At 37.3% G+C, this 18180-nt stretch overlaps 2 protein-coding genes and 1 non-coding gene across 4 annotated transcripts; 1 reads left to right on the top strand and 2 right to left on the bottom strand.

Moving 5' to 3' along the window:
• Positions 1 to 7438: 7438 nt before the first annotated feature.
• Positions 7439 to 7520, bottom strand: TRNAS-UGA. The gene has a single exon. It is a non-coding gene; the product is annotated as a tRNA-Ser (tRNA).
• Positions 7521 to 7741: 221 nt separating this feature from the next.
• Positions 7742 to 8095, bottom strand: LOC103717320 (calcium-binding protein PBP1-like). Its single transcript, XM_008805646.4, has one exon. It carries the CDS (start codon positions 8093 to 8095, stop codon positions 7742 to 7744), a length of 354 nt encoding a protein of 117 aa, XP_008803868.3.
• Positions 8096 to 8960: 865 nt separating this feature from the next.
• Positions 8961 to 13520, top strand: LOC103717321 (G-type lectin S-receptor-like serine/threonine-protein kinase At1g11330). Of its 2 annotated transcripts, none has more exons than XM_026808531.2 (6): positions 8961 to 10200; positions 10996 to 11159; positions 11259 to 11469; positions 12135 to 12372; positions 12894 to 12981; positions 13084 to 13520. In XM_026808531.2, exons 1-6 carry the CDS (start codon positions 10152 to 10154, stop codon positions 13369 to 13371), a joined length of 1038 nt encoding a protein of 345 aa, XP_026664332.2. In that variant the 5' UTR covers positions 8961 to 10151; the 3' UTR covers positions 13372 to 13520. The 2 variants fall into 2 exon arrangements, with proteins under 2 accessions (XP_026664332.2, XP_017700716.2); XM_017845227.3 differs by having other exon boundaries at positions 9365 to 10200; positions 12831 to 12981.
• The last annotated feature ends 4660 nt before the right edge of the window (positions 13521 to 18180 follow it).

The raw sequence follows: 18180 nt of genomic DNA, 5'->3' as shown, positions 1-18180 counted from the left end.
TCTTAAAAAAAAAAATCATATTGCATCCGTAAATATACAGTTGGTAGAATCTGAATCTATCAATTGTTGTTGTAACTTGGATTAGACTAAAGATGGAACGCTAATGTTGCTCTCAAGGAGTCAAGGAGTTACAACTATGTCGAGCTCACTAAACTACTTTGAGAAACAAAATTTTCATGGTAAGCATGGTTTCTCGATTGGCTGTCTTTGTTTGAGATCTACCATTGCATTTTTTTTTCTTGGATCTTCCAGGTGAAAAATCATGCAATCTATTGAGAGAATGCATAACAATTTTGTAGTTGATCTTTTTTTTTGGAAAAAATTATATTGTCGATATGTAAGAAAAAAGAAAAAAAAATCTTGGGCACAACTACCCTGCTTGGACTAGCAGAGCCTAAGGCTGCCAATGGGCCAGGTTGACCCATGACCCGACCCGACCCGACCCGACCCGACTAGATCTGATCCGACCCGATTAGACCTTATTCGACCCATTTTAAAGGATTCGTGGGGCTGGATTGGATTCTAAAATTGGACCCATTCCATTTTCGGGGCCAGGTCTGAGTTTTCTGAATTCGGACCCGACCCAATTCATTTGAAATTTAAATAATTTTGGATTTCCAACCCTACGACTAGACTCGACCTGAACCTGCTAAATTATTTGGGCCCGCAGGCCGCAAGGGTTCAGGCCCAGCCGCCCAGCTAGGAACTTGCAACATAGAATACAACGACACATGCTACTACACTCTTAAAATCATTATTAGCCAGGTATGTGTTGGCTTCTATTGCTATGAGCTAAAATTTAGAAGAAGAAAATAGTTAATAGCCTATAACTCAGAAGACATTTTAACAATGGAAGTCTATTTTTTTGCGAAAAGAGTGCAATCTTTAGGAGGTAGCAGCATCACGATGCTACCCCATTTATTTAAATTGAACCAGAATGGATTTTGCTTACTAATGCATACTAATTGACCATTAGAATTGTTAGAATCGTAAACCCAGCTGGTTTACATTTCCACACCATCTCTGAATGGCATAGATCATAGTATTTCCTCTCTATTTCTCTACTTTTAAAAAAATGATCTTAAAATTATAGTAAACTCTCTAGTTTTCTGTAGTCTATCACGGGGTTTCCCATCTCATATTGTTGAAGCAATTTTTCTTTTAATACAACTAATAACTCTATGACATCATTGATGCCTCCATGTTCTATTGTTGACAACTAATAATTCTAAGCACTAACTATAGTCTCTTGGTCATGGTTTTGGAAACCTTCCAAGATCACCACGAAAATAGAAATACTAAACATATGAGGTCACATCACGAAAGAATGATTACTCACCCATAGAAGGAATGGAGGGAGTTGGCCGTGGATTATCATCACATTTGATGCTGAACAATGGAGAAAAGAAAGGGTGCTAAAGCATCAAGAAGAGTTAAGATGATGAGCAAGTCTAAGTTAAGATGGATGGAGAAAGAATGCTCGATAAAATAAAGCATATGAAAGATGGTTGTGATTCCATCTCAGAAGAGAAAGGAGGCACCTAAAGCTAGGAACAACTTGGGAAGGGAATGGAAGGACCAAGCTACTGATTTTAGAAAAACAAATATTTGCAGTGTAAGCAAAGTCATTAGAGTATTAGCTTATATTCTTACCTGGCTTCTGGACCCGACTTGGACCCAACTTAGACTTGAATTTTTTGGGTTGGGATCGGGTTATACATGGAGCCGACTAGACCCGAATAATCCATTGGGTCAAAAATTGTAACCGTGGACTCACCTGATCTTCTAGTGGGTTAAGTTTATGTCTAACATTAGGACCCAAATAAGAAACTGGGTTAGGTTTTGGTTACTCATGACCCAGTCCAACCCGGCCTATTTGCACCGCTAGTCATCAGCTATTTATGGTCGTTTGTGTTTGGCACGATGGCTATGATTGGGTCCTACTCAATCATGATCAATCACGACCGTTGCACCAAACATGAATAACCCTTGATTGGTTAACAAGCCTCTTCGGTCTAAGAATGAACCGAAAAGGATTCAGGTTCATAAAAGTGGATTTGTAAATGTTTAAGTTATTGGGTCATTCGGGTTTTACGAAATCTCTTATATGAATAGAGGAATATGAAAGTGGATTTGTATGTTTATTTGGCCATATGTTTAAGTTCCTATTTCTTATACTATATGGCAAGGATGGATTGGTGCACTACAACAAAAATAGAATTTTCTGACTGTTATGTGCTGACGCAAGAAAGAAACATCGGCAATTTGGTGAGCATGCCAAAATTTGCTGACGATTTTTAGTAGTATTGGTAGGGATGAAACTAAGATGACGCTAGTTAGTGTTGTTGAAACCAAATTGTAAGACGACGCTTCTAAGCATCGTCGGAAGCCAAAAAGGAAAAAGAGCAGACGACGCTTAAAAGCATCGTTGAAATCTAACTCACTAAACCCCCTACTTAACACTAACTTTTTTTTTAAACTCCTTAAATACTAACCTAAGACAATACTTGTAAGCGTCGTCGGACGCCACTTAGGCCAGACGATGCTTAAAAGTGTCCTCGGATGCCAACCCACTCCCTTCTTGGGCCAGACGACGCTTAAAAGCGTTGTCGGTCACCAACCCACTCCCCCACACTTGGGCTAGACAACACTTAAAAGCGTCGTCAGAATCCCATGGTCTAAACCCACCCTATAAAACACCAATCCCCTAGCCAAGTGATGGAAACCCTAGCTGCAGTCACAAAGAGAAAGAGAGGGAGAGAGAGAGAGAGAGAGAGAGAGAGAGAGAGAGAGAGAGAGGAGGAGGAGGAGGAGGAGGAGGGGAGCCGAAGAAAGTGCTATGGAGATCTAGACGCTGAGCTAGGAAAGGTCACCGACGACTTCGATGGGGTACTTGAGGTTGGGGTTGGGAAAGATGGAGAAGGAGGTGGCAGAGTCGTTAGGGGTGGAGTAGGGGAAGGGAGAGCCTCGGTGTGGATGCCGGGTGAGGTGGAGACGAGGATCTCTTGGTGGCAAAAGTCAATAAGGAGCTTCCAGGCATTGAGGTCGGCTTGCTTGTTGGGATCTTAGATGAAGGGGCGGAGCCGCTGCCTGCACTGGAGGATGCCATTGCAGTCCGAGGCGGAGGGCGCTGGGGCGAAGGCATCAGGCGGAGTCCCCATCGCCAAACCCCTCGCTTGGAAGAAGCTCCGAAAAATAGGAAGAAGCTCTGGAAGCCGAGAAGAAGCTCCGGAAGCTTGTTTGAGTGGGTTGTTTGCCCACTTGCATGTTTTTTTTTACTGTTTTTTGTATTTTTGTAGCATTCATCTCTAGTCCTATCCATTTTGTTATATATATATATGTATATATATATATATGTATGTATGTATGTATGTATGTATGTATCTCATTTCTTGCTTTCCTCTCATTTAGATATGTTGGCTTTTTTAATTTTTATATCACGTTAAGAGTTCCCCCCCTCATATGGTATTCAGTTGCTGCCTTTTGTAATTAAATTTCTTTCATTTTCTTTATTGTGGCTGTGACCGTGATGGATGGAATAGAAGAAGAAAAGAAATGAAAACGAGGATGCGAAAGAGATGGAAACCGGATTTGAGAGAACCATTGAATAGTCTCTCTAATTGTAATTTATAAAAAAAAAACATCATATAAATTGTAATTTGTAAAAGAAACATTGGTCATTTGTAAAAGAACCATTGATCCAAGCTTTTTTTTTGCCCCTAGAAAAATTAATTAGGCTTTTTCAATATTTTTTTAAAAAAACTCTAATGACGCTGTAAAGCATCGTTAGAATAAGTATTACCGACGCTTTAGAGCATTGACAAAGCTTCCGTTATCGCCGAGGCTCTTCAAAAGCGTCGTCAAAAAATTTTTCACTCTCACCTAGCCGATTGCAATGCTTTAGAAAGCATCAGCGCCAAAATTATCAATGCTTATAAACATCAGTACGGGCTTTAAAAAGCGCCAGAAAAGACAAGCTTTTTTGTAGTGGTGCAGCCTGCACAATTTATTGTCAAACATGGATTTAGTTGATTATGAGTTTGCTAGATCAGTTACTGTCTTTTATGTGAACAAAACATGTATCTTGAAATATTTTTCAATTCAAAAACGTGTCGAGAAAGGCTACATAGCTGTTTTTGAAGCTATACACTAGTGGATTTTAGATTACTTCAGACTAAAACATGGATTTTGTCTTCAAAGTTCTCTATAGATCCAAGGCATTCCCAAGCCATTCCCGCTTCAGGGGTCTTTGGAGGAGAGGTGGGGAAAGATGGTAGCACTCGTTATAAAGATCCAGGGCATCCTACTCCCTTGCTGGTGTCTCGGGAGCAGAGTGGAAATCTGATAGCAAGAGCCATTGGGTCCGGCCGGTGCACCAAACTTCCAATCCAGATTTAGTAATTCTAAAGATTGGGATTGTCTCTGGTTCCAACTTGGACCACTAGGAGTCCGTCTTCCGATCACGGCGTTATTGATTATCACTATGATTATGATCAGATAGGTGTCACAACCTAGGACCTCACCCAAAAAGCCTAGCCAGAATATATTATGTGGGCTCCTTGATCCTATATAAGTATCCAAGATCTATCTAGTGAATAACTAATATAGGACCAAACATATGTCCGCACAATCCTCACATACTCCCTCCGTCTAAGCCCTGAAGTCCTCATCAGGTTAAGGGTTCAAATTCACTCAAATCTAATCCCAAACACCATGATCGACTCGTGGTCTATCCCAATGGATTTTTGCTGCAGTGTCTCCCAGTCCACATTGGTTATGGATTGGATCTACCTCATACTATTTGTTATAACACAGGACTTCACCCAAAAAGACTAGCCAGAATGTATTATTTGGGCTTTTTGATCCTGTATAAATATCCAAAATCTATTCAGCGAATAACCGATATGAAACTAAATACATGCCTGCACGGTCTTCACAATAGGATCATTGCATCATATGAGGCAATGCACCAGTAGACTCCATATGGTCGCAGTCATCGTTTCAATTACGGATGGTTGTAATTGAAAGTCGAGCCCCCTCCACTCTAAGTCGGGATTGGAGAACATCTGCATCCTGAGTTTGAATTCTGATCCAAACGGTGGCTTTGTTCACTACACTGTATCCATGCCGAGACTACAGTCTAAAGGTCCATCCATCAAAGAAGATGCAGGTTGAGTGAATATGGTATAGACTAAGAGGACGAGAGCTATCGGCTTAGGACAAGGATTTTTATGAAGCAGAAGCTAAGGAGTAGCTAACTTGCGGTTACTACTACTCGATAAGCAAATGAATGGTAGTGCTATTCAGAATATATGAGTAGTGGAAGAAAGGTGCTCATGCATAGTAGGCCACGTAATACAAACTAACAAATAGTTTCACCTATCTTATACTACTATCTAGAACATATGGAAGGAGGTGGGGTAGTTGCACTTATCTTACCACTATCTATATCACTACTCAGAACATGGAAGAAGTGGTACAACTACTGGAGAATATAGAAGTAATATAAAGAAGATAACTACAACAACTAATAATAGTGGCCCATGTGGCACAAACTAGTGAGGACAACTATCAAAAGTCGAGTCACGGCATTTATCGCGGCATTTAATGGGAGCCACTTATAAGTATCAAATGATAATATCAAAAGAATTTTTTTTTGTCTATTTGGTTTCGGAATCGAAAAATGAATCTTTTGACCACGTTGCAAGTTGAGGTTGTGGTCTTAACATACTTTTTGAACTCTATACTTTAGTTTCGTAGTAGGGTTCTAATTTACTTGTAGTAGTAGCGGTAGAATACCTCGTAACATATGATATGATAGTAGTAAAAGCTCTTGAAGATCTAGACACCTGAACCTACGCTACTATCATTATTCTTTTTTTATTTGCTTTCGGTTAATTTGACGTTGGTGCATGCCTACGCATTTAGCTAACCTAGCTATCAGATTTGTTATCACTCCCCGCGCATGAGCAGACATCTCAATCTCTCTCTAGATAGAAGAGAGAGAGAGAGAGAGAGAGAGAGAGAGAGAGAGAGAGAGAGAGAGAGAGAGAGAGGAAACAACAGATATAATTTACCACAATACTCCCGACTAATGCTAAAAGAGATTTTGATGCAACTCGGATATGACTATCAAACAATCCAGAATTAATACAGTTGCCTTTGACCAAGTAGGCTATAATTGCTTACCCATGTTTTTTGAGCTAGATGCTTTGAACTAATCTTTTCTTCTATATTTTAATGGAAATATGTTGGCTATCAGGACCATCACATGCTAAATCCTCGGCATTCTAACAAGTTATCTCGGTTTTACACGTGATTTTCTTTTTCATTAACACCATTCCGTTTTCATTTTTATTCCCCTTATAGCATCTGCTATTTTGTGTTTTTCCATTATGAAATCCATTTATTAGAGACGGTTCCTATTGTAGGCATTCATTCCATGCATCACAAAAACAAGAATTTGGATTATGTGATTTTGAGTTTGAAGTTTTTCCTTTCTTTCTTTCTTTTCTATTTTTCTTTCTTTCTTTTCTTTGTGAGAGTAGGGAGATAGGCCCAAGCCTCCGACCTAGAGTATTATTCGTTTTGAAGGAAACGTGCAAACAAGGAAGAAGATTGTGCAAGAAAGAGCAATAAAAGAAGGAATAGAAACACTCAAAACAGAAAAAAAGGAAATATCAAAGCACAAAAGTAAACTTCCTCAGCCCACAGGTAACATGTTTCAAGCCCCTTTGAGCTAAACCATACCATCCAGCTCGGCAGCACGGCTTGCAGGTCTTGGGATAGGGCAGTGAGTAGACCTCTTCATGGGTTGAGCTTTGTTGAAAGGTCAACATGATTTACTTTAGACCTGGGCCCAACTAGGCTCAACTTTTCCTAGCTCAGACTTGGAGTTTTGGGCCGGGCCTTGGACTGTCTGATCCTATTTTAGACTGTAAAAAAATTAAAAATACTTAAAATACTTTTCTATATACAAATATGAATAATTAAATATTACCAGCAACCTATAACATTTCTATTATCTTATTAAGTACAAATATCAGTACATTAAATATAAGCAACAACGCAAGAAAAAATAAAAAATTCTGCAGGGCTAGTCTCAGGCTGGGCATTACTCCCGAAGCCCGAGCCTGGTTTGTTTACTTCGAGGCTGTTTTCAAGGCTCAGCCTGGCCAGAAGATTTTGTGATCAAGCGAGCTGGGCGGTTTGAGAAATCTTTTGAGACCTTCGAACGGGTATTTGTAATTTTCCAGTTAGTTGATTTTCTTAAGAGTTAATTTTCTCTAATCAAGGTTTTTTAAGGCCTCAGAAGGTTAATTTTCTCTCACAGAATCATGTAGTAATCAAATGCTATGATGCGCGCGATCAAATGCTATGATGCGCGCGTTACCAAATAATTGAAGGAGTTCAACAAAAACGACGTTCTGAGAGAAAACGTCGACAGCTGGGTTCGAACCTGCGCGGGCGAAGCCCAACAGATTTCAAGTCTGTCTCCTTAACCACTCGGACATATCGACGAATGCTTGCCGGGTGCTGTATAATATCTTCTAATTTTCAGAGAGCCATTATTGGGGCCATCTACCATGCAAACATACGTAGATAAGGAAAGAGAAAACAGGATAAAACAAAAGTGAACGGAATTTGTGCACCAAACTTAATTATGTAACATAATAGAGATTAGAGATGACTGCAAGCCTACAACCAGTCAGTGGAGCCTAAACAACAAAAGAAAAGGTTATCAGACCGCAAAAGATTTGAATGCCTCGAGAACTTCTTCCACCACCCTCTCAGACACTTCCATCAGCTCTGGGCTCAATCTGACCATGAGCACACAAAACTCCCTCTGGTCTAGAGCCCCATCTCCATCCAAGTCCCCCTCCCTCACCATGCCCATGAGCTCCTCATCCCCTAAGCCTGCCAGCCCCAACGCCACCGAGTTCCTCTTCAAGCTCTCAAAGGTGATGAGACCCCTTGCTGGATCCATCAACAGCTGGAAGCCTTTGCACAGCTCCTCCATCAGCCCCTCTGCTCCAAGTCGCTGAGCCATTGAAGGAAGAAAGTCTTCAAAGCTAAGGGGAGAGTCACTAGCCATGTTTCCAATGGAAATGAGAAGAGCAGGGAAGGAGACTTAAATAAGAGATTTAAGGGACCGGGTATCTCAAGGAAGTTGCCATGTATGGATGCCTTCCGGCAAAGGTACAGGCAAGGGTAAGCTTTTGAAAGGTGGTTGCTGGTTTTGGTTCAGAGGAGCTTAAATTTCCTGGCCCTTGCCTCCAAATACCGGACTTTTTCCTGGAAGCTGCATGGGGTTTTCCCGAGTTTGAGTAGTTTATGACTCCCAATAGGCCGACTTGTACGTAGATGTGCATCCTTCTTTTCTAAGTTCATGCCTTGGGCCTAAAGTATGTCTAAAGGGAAGAGAAAGTTTGTACCTCATGGGTTCCGGGAAGCTAGATTGATGGGTGGAATTTGAACCTAGGTCGTTGATATAACTTTTAAGAGACTTTGCCGACTTGATACAGCAATAGAGCTGAACATGATATGGTACTGGTACAATTGATTGTTCTTATTCAGACTGGTCCATTTAGAAAACTGTAGAAATAAGCTAAGAATTGCAGGTCTAGCCCACTAAACTTGTGGTTGCCCTAATCCTAACTCTATAATCGATCTGACCTGCATGATCTGTCAAATTTTGAATGGGTCAATGAGTCTCAATCAAGAAGCACATTCAATTGGGTTTCTTGTCAGCCTGGATCTTGGACTCTTACAACTTGCATCCTTGATGTCAAATGTTTGGGGGGGTGGAAACCGGTTGGGGAGACCGGATCCAACCCTTGTTCCAATTTAAACTCCAACCATGATTTTAATGGGTATCAAATACAGAATGAAACTCCAATATGAATCTTTTAAAATTGGTCCGGTCAAATCGTAAACAAAATGGCATGATCAAACGCAAACAGAACATACCAAATTTTCACGGCATAATCCATAGTTGGACCGGACCAATGCAGATTCGTGAAATTGGGACCCAAGAAAACTCACCTAGCCAAGTGTGTGATTTGGATTTGGATCTAAATCCAATAAGTTTAAATTTATTTTTGGTAAATAGGATGATTTAAATTATTCGAGTATAGATACTCTTGTGGGAGTTAGAAAATAAAATATTAACCGAAAAAACCTATAATGAAGATTCCATATGCTTTGCTGCATAAGATGCAATTTAACTGGGCAAGCTATTAACTTTCGAAACTTCAATTGATTCGCCAGCATCCCCTGTCTCCTTTCTTAATTTTTCCCATTCACCTTTTTAATATTCAGTTGAGCAAAAGAATGATTGATCTTCTTTTATGATATCAACCATTAGATCGTATTTTGTACAGATCTCAAAACACTTCAACCAAATAAGAAATGGGACTGGGATCTCGCTTGCCTCCCTTCCTTCCTCTCTCCATCCATTTTGTAATCTAGGTCATTGATTAGAGCTTCTGCTATCCTCTGCCTTTTAATTGCTGACATAGATACGACTCAGAGAGACAAATCATTCATTTGGAGACAGCTGTTTATTTTTTTCTTTTTAAATCCAACTTCCATCAATTAGCTGTTTGCAAGACAAGATATCTGAGAAGCGATTTCATCTTTTCTATTGCATTTATTTCCAGTTTTCACAAGTCTTTTTTTTTTTTGTGGATGGAACCAGACTTCACTTAGTCAAACCATAATTTCTTTTTCCTTAACATCCTTCGGCTACTTCTTTCCTTCCTCGCACTTATCTTGCTGTCCCCGAATATCATTTTCAAGTCGTTAAGATGACATCAGGACATAATCACAGAGATTTTAGTCAAAATTTGTATTCCTCAGGCCTTATGCCTATGGAATTGTTAAATATGGATAATCCAGCTTTATCGTTCTAAAGTCAACTGCTCTTCTAACTAACCTTTTATTGCCCTACAAGTTTGAAGTTTGACAAGTATATATAATTCTTTATTTGTAAGATTATAAAATTGTCATTTAGTGGACATTGTTATGGTTTGCTTTGCATATAGAATGTAGGTTCTTTTCAAATGCCACTTCTTGCATTTTATTGGAGAGTTTAACAGAAATACAGGGATTAATACTGTGCCAACTTCAAACTTCGTTTTGGAAACATCATGCACTTTTGTCTGTTGAAGTTGTTGAAGCATTTCTACAAACAAAGAGGTAATTTTCCTTTCTCACATAATTTAACCTCTACTGTTCATTCCATTTTCAACTGATATTGGTTATAACTGAAGAAGTCACCGACGAAGATCAACTTGAATGCGTGAGGTTTTTCTTCTCCCTACTGAGAATTGCTCAAAAAGATGAAGATTCTTTTTTTTCTTTTCTGGCCCCTCAAAAGCTTTGCCAACTGGGGCCTTAGCAGATTGATTTCTCAAAAATTCTTCCCTTTGGTGATTGATATACATTTCTAAATGATTCTCTCTCCTTTTTTCTTGTTTTTTTTTTTTGTGTGTTTGATGCTATCTCATGTAGGATTAATATTCGTTGAAGAAATTTTTGTTGACTTGGGTTTCACTTTTGTTAGTTTCTTTTATACATATATTCTCTGTTTGGGTTCAACATGATGTTTACTATTTGCAACAAGGTATGTTTGTGGAATGTGTTCAAACAAAAAAAAGAAAAATCTGGACAACCATGGTGCCTCTAGTTGCATGCAGTGTTCAGGTTCTGAAAGGAAGTAACTTTTTTTTTTTTTTTATGTGCCAAGAAAAAAAAAAGGAAGTAACTTTCTAATGGTTTCCTTGGAACACATCTTGATTTTGAATCAAAAGTAGATTAGTTCTGGTTATTCGAAAAGCTCATGGTGTTCGAAATATCTTTTCCTGTTACATACAGAAAATCATACTAATTGAATTGTTTCATCAACTAATGCTGTATATTTCTCAACCTTTTGTAATTTCCCATTTGATTGACATAATTATTTATGAAATTATCCTATTTGATATTTTTAAGGTATAAGGTGGAGAATAAGCCAATCATGCAAGTCGGCAAACAACAAAGAATATGGAACAGACCTGGATTCACCACTATTTGATTTTAACATGATAAAGGCAGCAACAAACAAATTTGCTACTGAAAATAAGCTTGGAGAAGGAGGATTTGGTCCAGTTTACAAGGTACTTCTCTTCTTCCTTCTTTTTACCCCCTTTCTTTGATCTTTAAATCAATGTGTTCAGCTTGGGTAAATTTTTAAACACATATATTCATAACTCCAGGGTAGACTTCCTGATGGACAAGAAATAGCAGTGAAAAAACTATCCAGAGGCTCGGGACAGGGCTTAAAAGAATTTGAGAATGAGGTGGAACTGATATTGAAACTCCAACACAGGAACCTAGTTAAGCTTTTGGGTTGCTGCACTCATGGAGAAGAGAAGCTTTTGATCTACGAGTTCATGCCCAACAAAAGCTTGGATGACTTTCTCTTTGGTTCGATTAATCACCATACTTGATTTCTAAACAAATTTAAAGAAATACATTATGTTTCACAAATCCTGGATGAGTAATTGCATTTAAGCTGATTTAATATAATTACTGAAGTAAATCTTCCCAACACTCCCTCCGAGACTGCAAATACAAGCCATTAGACAAAAAACTAATCAATATTCCAAGATGGAAGTTCTTTGAACTTTTTTTTTTATTCTCAAAATGTTCAAAGATGGCAATAAGCATATTTTAAACAGCTTCATTGCCAAAGGAATGCCCATATCATCTTAGCTGCAAATTGGTATATAGATTGTCAAGGATAATGAACAGGTAATGCTGTGCTAAAATGTTGATGTGCAATTAACTCTAGGTTGTCATTGGTAGATGCATTCTTGCATTTTTGAGGTTTGGAAAAAGAAAAATAGAATACTTTTCATTCATGAGATGTTGAGATAGATCAGAAATAAAAACTTCAGAAAAAAAAAAAAAAATCTTGATCATCAGTACCGTTTCCATTTTAAAAACTGATAGCACATTCTTTGAAAGTTACTGTAGGACAAATTACTACATAAGGTTTGAAACATGCCTTAATCTGCTATTGTAATTGTGATTAGAATAGTTTGTATAATCTAACACTGGATCTTTTGTGTCACTAACAAACTAATCAGATGCAATGAATAAAAGAATTTTAGATTGGGAAAAACGCTACAGCATTGTTGAAGGAATTGCACGAGGGCTTCTCTACCTTCATCGGGATTCTAGGTTGAAGATTATCCACCGAGATTTGAAAGCGAGCAACATTCTACTAGATGAAAAGTTCAATCCAAAAATATCTGACTTTGGAATGGCACGAATGTTTGGTGGGGATCAAATTCAAGCAACAACAAACAGAGTTGTTGGAACAATGTAAGTTATTAATCATTAGTACTATCAAGAAATGGTTTACATTTGGCATATGTAAGAGTATGTGTATATTATACCCATAAGTATGCTTGTGTATATAAACATATTATTTGCACTATAAAAGAGAATATTCTTTATTTGAACTAAGTTAATAGAAACCATATATAAATTATATGTTAAAACTACAAGGCAGAAATGCCACAAGAATATAGTCAGTTTGGTTTTACTTTCATAATTTGAAACAGATGGTCTATAAGTTTTGTTGGGTTCAAAACTCTCACAATGGTGTCATCATAATCTTAGAGTTTCAGATGTAACTTCAGGTATTGGTTCCTTTTCTAGAAAACTTTCATGCAACTAGTAATTATGATAATATGAATGTTAAGAATGTCTTCTATTCAAAAGAATGTTAGGTTCATGTCCTAGACACTAAATCATATGCTTAAAATGATGAAATGCAGTGGCTATATGTCCCCCGAATATGCTGTGGAAGGGAAAATTTCTGAGAAATCTGATGTTTTCAGCTTCGGTGTCTTACTTTTGGAGATAGTAAGCGGCAAGAGGAATAGTTATTTTGTTGATGGTGATCAAGCTCTTAACCTTTTGGGATATGTAAGTAATTACTCAGATTCACTGTTCTTAAGCTAGTTCCAATTATGTTTGATATATGGATTGATATTAACGTATTTACAAATTGAATATTTCACACTTCAGGCATGGACATTGTGGAAGGAAAACAGAGTCGAAGAGCTAATTGAGCCATCACTGGGGAACTCATTGTCTTATTCAGAAGTGCTCAAATGTATTCAAGTGGGACTACTGTGTGTTCAAGAAAACCCAACAGATAGACCAACCATTTCTTTGGTAGTCTCTATGCTAAGTAGTAATGCAAATCTTCCTTCTCCAAAACAAGCCGCATTCTTTGGAGGGAGAAGTCTAGAAGAGAGCAATGAAGCATGCTCTATAAATTATCTCAGTTACACTAATTTAGATTGCAGATAATTTATAAAGTAATACAAAATCTATAAACTTAACTCTAGAAGTATTATAATGATTGTGTGCCAAAACTCCAGCAACACGTTATATTGCTGCTGAAATCAATAAATGGCATCTTTGTTACAGCATGAAGACAGCAGTATTGTGAAGATTAAGCAGTTAATGGCACATGAATACTATATGCACTTCACCTATGAAAGCAATGGAACATGCATGTATTTGTAATTATGAGCAAGGTACCTGGTTAGTTTTGCTCAAGGATGTTTCCTTGGTATATGTGTTGGTGTTTGTAATTTTTTAAGTTTGTTGGAAGATGTCTATTGTAAGAATCCGTATGATATAATTGTTTTCTGCTGTTTTATTTCAGCATGGATGCATAGATGATCAGCTCACTCCCTAGTCTTGGTTCTTGTCTATCAGTTCATCCTTTCAATGAAGGTTGTTAGTACTTCCATTTTTGTTTTTTCTTAAACTATCAGAAACTCCTAACAGCAAATTGATGTGAATTACTTAAGTTACCGTTTTGTATGGAATATCACTGAACAAAGGGTAAAATTTGAATATTAAATGAGTATCTTCTACACCTTAATTTATCTTATTCTTGTTCTAAAATTTGTCAAGCCTTGTCACAAGTAGTGCAAGTCCTCTGCATATCCCATGATTTGCATGTCTGCTAAATGATCTCAAAACCTCAGTTGATTAAACTGTGCTATTTATTGCTTAGAAATCCAGCCTTTCAAGGTGAATGCAGTTTAGTCATGCCAATAACCTGAAGTGCAATAGGTTTGAATTGAGACCTCCAATATTAGGGACTAGCATCAGTAAATGGGCTTCGGCAATCTACTTTTATTCAATGACATGTGAAGTAAGAGAACCAATTCAAGAAGATTAACAAAAGACTGAGAAGGTCACTTTGAACAAGACGAAGTATAGCATCAGAAGCACGCGTTTGAGACTTTCTGATGACTTTCGTCAATGGTTCAATGGAAAACGAGATGTGAGACATACAGTTGGCTTCATATATGGAGCCATTTTACAAAGCTGATGAAATTGTGGTTAAAAATTGTGATTGTTTCCATGGCATGGGAATTGGTGGTTTAGACTTTAGACAAAACTACTTATGTGCAGTGTCTACAATAATATTCATGTTAACAGAAATTTAGTTGTTTCTATTGGAATAGAGGTTTAGGGAAAATTTCTCCTGTGGAAGCTCCATTGTATAGTATTGAATAGACATTTGATTGCCATGAATAAGTCTGTCTAAAAATTTCAGACAGCGTAACTCTTTGAAGGCATCTTGAAATGAAGAGGTGGCTCAAGGAGTGACTTGAATAGCAAAACAGAAGACTCAAAAAGCCATCGAGAGGCTGTTCAGAAAGTTGGGACTTACTGAATAAAAGTTGTATAAAAGAAAAATCAAATAGATATCTGGCTTCTATGCTTTGCATGTTCTTGAATAACTTCGAGCCTTTGAGATCTTCTCGGAAGCTGTCATCATCAACAAGAGCTTAAAAAAGAAGCGAACAATATGAATTTTCTGGAAGCTGGAAGAGGACTAGTTTATTAAGATTCTACTGCTCCTCTCCTTATTTTATGCTGACATATGACTTCAACAAAAATGTTCTAGCATCTTGTAAATCATCTCCTGGCAACTTTAGCCCTACTAAGAGTTCACAAATATTTAAGTCAATTGATATATCTTTGAACTGCAATATTTTGTGAAGCGTATCTAAAATTAATCTTTAGTCACAATGAATCATCATAGAGTGCAATGATGAATTGGTGAAGTCAAATCTTCTGATGCTGAGACTTACTAAATTATGCTCAGGCATGAAAATTGTTTGCCGCAAACGTGGATTACCAGGGCTTGAGGTCCTAGAATATCAAAACTAGTAGAGTTGTGCCTATAGTGGAGGAAGGAATAATTTCTAAGTCACTAAACTGCTTGCTTATCCAAACTTCAAAGAACAATTGGTGATGATTCTAGAGGGATATAACTTGTTGCTGCAAGATGTTGTTTTGTTGCCAAAGATTATGATAGCAACGATGTCAGTTACTGTGACAAGTTCTCTGGATTTTGGCAGCAGCATCCGAAAGTCACTGCTAAAAAGACATACTCTAGGGCCAGCTTCAGCAGCTATGTCAAGAATGTTGCAGCAGAAAGTATAATTCCAAACTAGTTAGGTTCGGCTACATGAATCATTGACCTCCCATTTGCTTGGTATAGGACCATACTGTCTAAAAGATATTGAGATATTAAATTCTTTCCTCACTACTTTATCTCCAGTGATTCCCATCTAACTCTACCCCTTTTCTTCCTTTTACATATATCAAATCACTCTTTTATATTAATGCATCCCTCAACCTATGTTGTACATATCCATCCTCTTAATTTATCTTCAACTGGTGCTACCTCCATTTTTTTTTATAAATGACTTTATTTCTTATTCTATCTTTTTTGTGCTACCACATATCTATCTCCACATTCTTATTTCGGCTATACTCATCTTACACATATATTTTTTCCTAGATGTCCACATCTTGTACCATAAAGTATAGTTCGTCATATGGTTGTCTTATTTTTCTTTCAATTTGGCAGGTATTTTATGATCACATAATGTACCAGTTGGCCTTTTTGTTGTTGCAATTAGAGGTTTAAGATAATCATTCAACTTGCTTTAATTCTATAAATACATCCCCTTCAATGTTTCCTTATGAATAGTTAATCTTAAATACCAAAAATAAGCACTCTTAGAAATCTTGTGATCCTCAATTTATCCACCACCTTTATCTCTATTTTTAATTTTATTAAAACTACATTCCATGTATTTTATCTTTGTGTTATTTAACCTAAAATTCTTAGATTCTAATGTACTCCTTCATAATTCTAGATTAGGATTACCCTGATCTTAAGTTTATCTACTAAGACTATATCATCCACAAGTATTACACACCAAGAAATATTGTCCTAAATATATTTACTAAGCTCATCCATAACTAGCATAAAAATGTAAGGACCTAAAGTAGATCCTTGGTATATCATGCATATCCTTAATTATATTAATATATCTAATAGAAACTTTTTTCTTTTCTAAAACCCATCATAAAAATTCTCCAAGAACTCTTCTGATACTTACCTCAATCCATGCTCAGTTACCCTCTCCTAAAATTTTGTAATATGACACATGAGTTTAACACCATGACATTTAGAACAAATTTTGAATATCACCTTTATTTTTGTAATATTTCTAATGGAAGCTTTTTTTTCTTTTCCAAATTCCATCATAAGGCTTCTTTATGGACTCTTCTGATACTTGTCTCAATCTATACTGCCAAAGTTCTATAGTATGTTGCATGAGTTTTATGACATGATAGTTAGAACTCTCTCTCCATTTCATATACCGTGATAGTCAGAACTATCTCCCAAAATTTCTATGCTAAATCACCCTCTCCTAAAATTTTATAGTTTGGCTTATGAGTTTAAGACCAAGAGAGTTAGAGCCCTTTCCCAAAGTTTCATAGTATGATTCATGAGTTTAATACCACAATAGTTAGAACCCTCTCCTAGTTACATTACATGGTTCATGAGTTTCATAGTATGACTCATGAGTTTAATACTGTATAGTTAGAACCGTCTCCTAGTTACATTACATGGTTCATGAGTTTAATACCATGAGGTGAGCTTTAATGCTTTCTTCTCTTCATTAGCGTTAAGCATTTGATGAGAGAGTTGCTTTAACGCGTTAATAAGGGTTTATTGCACCCACCTCATTCTCTTGACGTGATTAAGTAATTCTAGCATAGTAAATTGGCTTTCTTGACCATTTTGCTCATTCTATGCTAGCACTATTTTGATAGCATTATCATTGAAAGCAAGATATAGCTTAAGTTCAAGCTTGCCGTCAAATTCCGTATGGCCACAAGCTTGTTCCTCATCTACGTCAGAGTGGTGTGGAGACGTCCGGTCCATCCTCGTCTCTAGCTCTGACTGCATTGTGTGACTAGGTAGCTTTGGGAGGTAACGAGTGCTGCTTGTAGAATAGCATGTAAAAGAATTTTTTCTGCTCAGCAAATAAAGGCAAAGTCTAAGACTGAGGCGAGCTTACAGGCGTATCGGAAATAGAGGAGTGCGCTAGTTGGATCGGAGTATTAAATGCCTCTAACGGTCGAGATATTTCATAACCTATCTTAAATTGTAATCACCTGCCGAAGAAAGACCCTCTCCTCTCCCGGCCAGTTCAGCCTAGGGAGGTCGATCATGAATGCTACAGGTGTAGGAGCGATCCTAGTCAGGAAAGGTTAAGACGATGCCTTGCATATGGAGAGCAAGAGGGTGCTTATGCCGCCATAATTAGAACCCAAAGTTTCCATGCTTAATCATCCTTTCCTAAAGTTTCTTAGTGTAGCTCATAAGTTCAAGATCATGACATTTAGTATCCTCTCCGAAAGTTTTTATATCTAACCACTCTCTCTCAAAGTTTTATAGTATGACTTATGAGTTTAATACAATGATAGTTGGAGTCCAATTCTAATTTCATAGTATAGTTTCATGACTTTAATACCACTGTAGTTAGAACCTTTCCTAATGTTTCATAAAAATGACTTATAAGTTTAATGCTATGATAATTAGAAAACTTTTGAATATCACCATGATAGTTTGAACTAGTTCCTAGTTTCGCAGTATAGCTCATAAGTTCAATACCATGATAGTTAGAACAAACACCCATTTTCACAATATGGCTCATAAGTTCAATATAACCATAGAATAATTTTAAATATCACTTTTATCTTACAAACGCGTTTTGGATGGAAAAC

This window comes from Phoenix dactylifera, unplaced genomic scaffold (genome assembly GCF_009389715.1).
Source record: "Phoenix dactylifera cultivar Barhee BC4 unplaced genomic scaffold, palm_55x_up_171113_PBpolish2nd_filt_p 000092F, whole genome shotgun sequence".
NCBI lineage: Eukaryota > Viridiplantae > Streptophyta > Magnoliopsida > Arecales > Arecaceae > Phoenix > Phoenix dactylifera.
This window is presented reverse-complemented; position numbering and strand designations above follow the sequence as displayed.

Bases quoted from the DNA above. Each gene is read 5' to 3' on its own strand.
- LOC103717321 (XM_017845227.3), top strand. From the start codon at position 10,152: ATGCACTTTTGTCTGTTGAAGTTGTTGAAGCATTTCTACAAACAAAGA. The intron at 10,201-10,995 runs GTAATTTTCCTT...GATATTTTTAAG, and splicing joins GCATTTCTACAAACAAAGAG to GTATAAGGTGGAGAATAAGC. The intron at 11,160-11,258 runs GTACTTCTCTTC...TCATAACTCCAG, and splicing joins GATTTGGTCCAGTTTACAAG to GGTAGACTTCCTGATGGACA.
- LOC103717320 (XM_008805646.4), bottom strand. From the start codon at position 8,095: ATGGCTAGTGACTCTCCCCTTAGCTTTGAAGACTTTCTTCCTTCAATG.